Genomic DNA, 6239 nt, shown 5'->3' with positions numbered 1-6239 from the left:
CATAGGAATAGGGGAATAAATCCATAAGAACAAAGTAAGTTACAAAAAGTTACTATATTTTCGAGAACATTTATGCCTAGGAATATTTTTTCTCAAACTTTTTTTGGAGAAAATTCATAGGAATCGGGGTAGACAATGATTAAGTCATATTTTACACACGAGGCCGGCCCATTTTTATCCTCCATTTAACTGCATGAGTCTACTAACTGAGCAGTCTAATACATATTTTGTTAAATCAAAGGATGGTTTATTTTAACAGATAGATCACATGATGAATTTATTCACAACTGGTGCAAGTATACTCTGAGGGTAACACCTGCAAATTGTAAGTTTAAAACCTTTAATCCATTTCGGCCTGTGAATCTGACATATGTTGTACATATAACCAGATCCTCATAGCCTGATCATGTGATCCGCACTACACTGGAACCAACCTGGAGTCACTGATCATACAGACAACACAGTTCATAACTTACAACACACCGCTCCTGTACATACGTCCAAGTTCATTTATTTCCTCACAGGCTAAACAATGTCCAATCCCGATTTGAGAAATGCTAGTAACCATGGTCACAATTAACAACAAACCAAACAGATAGAGAAAGCACAAATTCCTTTATTTCTTTCTTTCTGTTTAGGGTTTGGGTTCCACATCATCAATAATACAGCATCCAATTACCATAAAAGATGGCATGTGCATGCTTCTTACAAGGTAATGTAATTATGCAGATGCCTCAAATATAAAAGTCCCGCTCCATTCAGTTGGAATTCAGCCTCTGCAAATCTACCAATTGATAAAGATCACCTCGCCGTTGCTTAGTCACAGGGAGGTTTGTCCTGAGTAATCAAATAATAATAATATTTCTTAATGATTAATTGATATCACTGCAACCAAAAGTTAAACATGTGCAAGATATTGTAGTTTGAAGGAAAGTAAACCTTCTCTGTTCCAGTATTGAGTAATCAATTTCAGCTATAATGGTTGTCTCCTCGTGTTCTGTAGTAGCCAAAACTTCTCCAAACTGCCACATTGATATGGTCCACAATAAGTTTTTGTGCCTTACTGACAATTAAAGATATTTTTCCTTCTATTTGTAATTAAAAATAGAACATACAGTACAATACCAACTTGCATAGTCAGCAAATTTAAATGGCTCTACCAAAGGAAAGCTAAACATAAAGGATATACTTACAGGACCAACAAGAGTGGAGTGACCCCAAGCCACATAACCACCAGTAGTATCCCGAGCAGGTGAACAGGTTGCCACATATAACTGTCGGAAATGAATTTCCATAAGCATCCACTTATCTCAGAGCATAAAACTTTGCAATTCACAATATACTATGGTTATAATTTAGAGACTCCTCACTACAACCTAGCTTTAATCACACAATCAACCGCACCAATCCCAGCAATTCAACTTAAAATACCATGGCAAATTCTATTTCTCAATTTCTATTCTATTTTTTCCCTTGGAGATGTGAAGGAGTGATAAAACCTCTCCAACATATACGGCTCATCTATAAATACACCAATCTGAAAGGCACAATCACACAACAAATGTAGAGTAGCATTTGCTTTCTAGAACTTATGACACATTCATGCTGAACTCCTTAGGAATTTTTGGTTTGGTAGTTTCTTTTCTTGATTTCGTATTTACAGTGCAAATAACTCCCCAATTCAAAGTTACGTTTTTAAAGGTCATTATATGGCTCATACATCATGAACTCCGCCAAATAAACAAGCAAAAGACATTAGATGTGATGTAGTTTATCAAAAAATATGAATGCAGTAAAAATCCACAGGAGTTGCACAAATTAGGCGTCATTACCTGATTATCTGTAGCCCTGCAAGTGAAGAAGCAAAACACATATTAGAAATGGATTGTAGATCATCATTATGTTGAAATTAATATATATGTATAATCATTCAACAGAGATTGTTCATCAAAAACAACAGCAAGAACAATCATGCAATTCAACTCTATATTACATATCAACATCAATTAATAAAAGCCATACAACATATCTAGTTAGCCCTAATACCAATTGTTGGAATTTAACAGATAAGCAAAATCATAAATATGAATGTATAGCATATTATTAAAACATATTAATAATGCTATGACCATGTATCTTGGATGACTGAAGAATCCATAGAGACTTGGGAGAATTAGGGGTGGGAGAATGCTTCTGCCTCTTAGTGATGATGAGCAGTTACTTTTTTCTGTTTCAGTATATCTAACCTAATGGGATGGCTAGATTATATGACCATCGGTGGAGGCAAAGACCTCTCAATGGGCTAACTAAAATGAACAACTCAGCACATCACGGTTCGTTCACAATAAAGCCCAATATGATGTTTATTGTGAACGGGTCGTGATTGGTCTGACAGTTCTTTTTATTTAGCCCATTGAGAGGTCCCTGCCTCACTAATGGGCATATATAAGTCATCACATTAGGTTAGATATACTAAAACAAAAAAAAAGTAACTGCTCACCAATAAAAGGCAAAAGCATTCTATCAACCCTAATTCTCCCAAGTCTCTATGGATTATGGATTCTTTAGTCATCCAAGGTACACGGTTACAACATTACTAATTTGTTTTAATAATATGCTATACATTCATATCTATGATTTTGATCCTCTGTTAAATTCCAACACATTATTCTCAAATCAATCAATATCTTAAAAATATTAACATGTTTCTAGCACTGAAGATGAGGAAGAGTCAGGGGAAGGTAATGGGATTAAACAAAGAGAAAGGTGGCACTAAAATATATTCGGATTGTCTGTCTGTGTGTGTGTCCATAAATTCCTAATGCAAATATTAAATACAGTTCAGTGAACTATCAGTCTAATTTGATGGATGTAACTACTAACTAGGGAATTATTTTACAAAAGAGTCGGGTTTATAGTGGTTATTTCTGGCAAGCATCTGGCATACTGATGGGCCACACAGAAACGGGAGGGGATAAACGCTGCTATGTGCAAAGAGGAAGTGGTGGAGGAAAAGTAACAGATTGAGAGTAACGAAAAATTAAACAAGGAGAGTAATGAAAAAAGAAACAAGAATTAGGGAGGGAAATTCTACAATGATGATAGCAACGAAAAAGTGAATTAGGAGGTGATGACTGGAATGAGGGAAGCTAACAGAATTTTGGAGTTAGGTTAATTGGCTTAGGCCCAATATGACAGTATGTTCTAGTTGTTGCGGCATCTTCTTTTGAGTATTCTATGTTGCTAAGAAGAACTTTGCTTACGTACAAGAGAGTTTACCCCATGAAAACCTTAAAACTCAATACAGTTTTTTTGCTCCTATCACAAGAAAATAGCATTCTGGAAACCTAAAGAAATCGTATAAGAATATAAAATTTCAAAGAATCTGTAGTATAATATTTGTTTCAGGTTCTCAAATAATCATTACGTTGTATTTGTAATTACCTTGCCCTCTGCAATAACTCCCAATGCAATGGACCAGTTGTCATGTTAAAAGCCCCAGGATAGCAGAGCAAGTGAGCACCTGAAGCCAAAAGCTGAATATTGTAAGTCCCCCAAAGCTAAAGAACAAGAAAAATAATAACAATGCAGTTCAAGTTTGGAAACAAATCAACTCAACTGGATAATTAATCTCAAGGAAAGCTTACAGTTTTCACAGATTATATTAATAATTGACAGATTACACATGATAAAGAGAAAGCAATATCATACCAAAGAATAAATAAGTTTATTTTAGTATATCCCCAAAGCCAAACCTACTTAGTGGGATAAGGCTTGGTTGTTGTTGTTTAGTATATCCCAAAATAAGAATTACACAAAAGCATCTGAACCAATTTCTTTTATGGTATCCACCCCCATAGGAAAAAATTGTTACTCCATCAATGCTAAAATAACTTATTAAGAAGCATGAATGAAAAACATTGGAAAACACAAATCATTCCCAATCAAATGGAGGTGGAACAAGATAATTGTTTCTGAGCAAATTAATGGAAAAGACAAACCTCTTGCAGCGTATATCATTGCTAGTTCTGGAAACCTAATGTCATAGCATATGCCTATGCCAATGCGTCCAACCTCTGTATGAATCATCCCATTATTGCAATTAGTTTACTAAAACATGGAAAATCGATGCCAAGAAAACAATAATCATAAAGAATTAAAAATTAGATCACTCTTGTGGCATATGACTATGTCGTTTTCTTCTACATATACATTTCTTCATAAATATTCCTTCCCGTAACTAAATAAAAACACACCTTGAGTGAACATACTCTTCAAATTTTACGGAGAGACCTAGTTTCAACAAAGTTATCCTTCATAGAGACAGTCAATCACTATTTTCACATAAGGTAAGATCACTTGGCAATTAAGTTCAATATGACTTATGCAAGAGTGTAAGAAGCTAGGGATTATATCAAGAGGTTAATCGAATTGTACAACCATACGGATAACAACTTTCATTTTCATTTCTTCATGCTTATCTGCAGCCATTCGATATTAAGAACATTTTTTGTATTTTGAATATACATTACTCATACATGATTGATCACAAACACAGTGGTAGAATAAAGGAGTGCATCTATACTGAAACAGATAAAACTGGGAAACAAATGTCTAAATGGGTGTTTAAGAACATATTAGACCTGTGTCAACAATCGTTGGAGTATCCCCAGCAGTAAGAGTCAATGATTCAATGAAGGTAATCTTCCCGGGGATGTCAATATCAAAAAGATGTATCTGCAGTGACACCACCAGCACATCAGAAATTACATAATAAAGCAGAAAATGCTAATAACGATTCATGTATGACTCACAATCCAAATTCTCTTCAGGTGTGATGAAATTAAAATTCCAATAAGAAGCTAGCATATAAACTAAAACAATCGAGCAAATAGTCATTTTGATCGCTTAGGGTATGTTTGGATTGTTGGTATAGGAGTGAAATCATATGGAATGATGTAAAATCAATTTTTTTAAAACTAAATAGCCTATTCCATTCCACTTCAATATATCCTATACCAACAAATTTTCTTTTTTGCACAAAATAGGAAAACAATAAATTTGATAATCAAATATTGAGACAAGATTCCCACAAACACTACCTTACGGTGCTTTGCTTTGAGTTTTCCATCGGTGCCAAAGACACAACAAGTGTTATATAATCGATCTCCAGAACGTTCAGGAATAGAACCACCAACGATGGTAATTTTCAACAAACTAGAGAGTTCAGAAAGCATAGCAGTGGAAGGAGAAGCATCACCACCAGCATCAATATCCTCAGCATAAACAGGAAAACTATCATTTGAATAAGGACTGTTCCAAATTTCCTAACAAATTCAAAATTCCAAACACAGATTAATTTCAGAAGAATCAAAATCGCATTTCCAAATACAAACATTTAAAAAAAAAAAAAAAAAAAACTCACTGGTAGAAGAATGAGCTTAGCACCCTTTGCAGCAGCGTCTTGAATAGCAGTGCGTGCGTGGGCGATGTTTTTGTCCTTATCGGAGGTGACTGAGAGTTGACAGAGACCAATCTTGAACTGAAATGAAAGAAAAGAAGATGAGGAGAGAGAATAATTACATTTTAAGGGTAGCATCAAAGGTGTATGACACATGTAATTACATTAGTGAGAGGTGGGGTGGGCAAGGGAATTGCGGGTGGTGAACGTGCTAATTCTGAATTGATGGATGAAGCAGCCATGATTGGAGAAGGGGAAGAGTGGATTTGGCGAAAGAAGAGAGTTTTGTTGGAGAAAAGAAAGGGATTATTGGAGATTCGATTTCGAGTGTGGTTGAAATTCAAAGATTTCAATGCTAATAGTGACGATGATATTGCGAACGCTTTCATCACTTTTTTAAGTTTTGGATAGATATTAACCCTTTCTTACATTCGTTTGATGAATTCAACCTTCCTCCAGTCATCTCGTCGGGAAAAATATTATTTATAATTACATTATTCGGTGATCACTATTTCAATCGAGGGGACTAAGAAAAACGATGGTTCACAATTGAAAATATGATAAACTAATTTAACACAAACAAAAAAAAAGATAAATTATCTAGAAGACATATTATGTAACACCTTTGAATGTATTTTTTTTTTTTTAGTTTCAATTTTTACACTGGTTGAAATTTGTACCCAAAGAAAAGAAACAAGATTTGAATTATCTAAAGGAAAAAAAGAATTTTGTTTTCAGATGGAAAAGGAAACATCCATTAATGTATTTTTATTTTGCA

At 34.5% G+C, this 6239-nt stretch overlaps 1 protein-coding gene across 1 annotated transcript; it reads right to left on the bottom strand.

The window, feature by feature from the left end:
• Positions 1–327: 327 nt before the first annotated feature.
• On the bottom strand, positions 328–5987 carry LOC11433493 (omega-amidase, chloroplastic). The gene is made up of 10 exons (XM_003603142.4): positions 5626–5987; positions 5426–5542; positions 5103–5327; positions 4644–4737; positions 4002–4076; positions 3445–3523; positions 1833–1848; positions 1194–1274; positions 940–1022; positions 328–837 (listed from the first exon to the last, which is right to left on the bottom strand). The coding sequence occupies exons 1-10, from the start codon at positions 5848–5850 to the stop codon at positions 759–761; spliced, it is 1074 nt and encodes a 357-aa protein (XP_003603190.1). The 5' UTR covers positions 5851–5987; the 3' UTR covers positions 328–758.
• Positions 5988–6239: the final 252 nt, after the last annotated feature.

This window comes from Medicago truncatula, chromosome 3 (assembly GCF_003473485.1).
Source record: "Medicago truncatula cultivar Jemalong A17 chromosome 3, MtrunA17r5.0-ANR, whole genome shotgun sequence".
In the NCBI taxonomy this organism is placed as follows: domain Eukaryota; kingdom Viridiplantae; phylum Streptophyta; class Magnoliopsida; order Fabales; family Fabaceae; genus Medicago; species Medicago truncatula.
The sequence above is the reverse complement of the archived record's forward strand: the minus strand, read 5'-3'. Positions and strand labels throughout refer to the sequence as shown.

Excerpts from the sequence above, each read along its gene's own strand:
- LOC11433493 (XM_003603142.4), bottom strand. The coding sequence starts at position 5,850 with ATGAAAGCGTTCGCAATATCATCGTCACTATTAGCATTGAAATCTTTG. Across the intron at positions 5,328-5,425 it reads CTAAGCTCATTCTTCTACCA|GAAATTTGGAACAGTCCTTA; the intron begins GTGAGTTTTTTT and ends TGAATTTGTTAG. Across the intron at positions 4,738-5,102 it reads TCAAAGCAAAGCACCGTAAG|ATACATCTTTTTGATATTGA; the intron begins GTAGTGTTTGTG and ends GTGTCACTGCAG.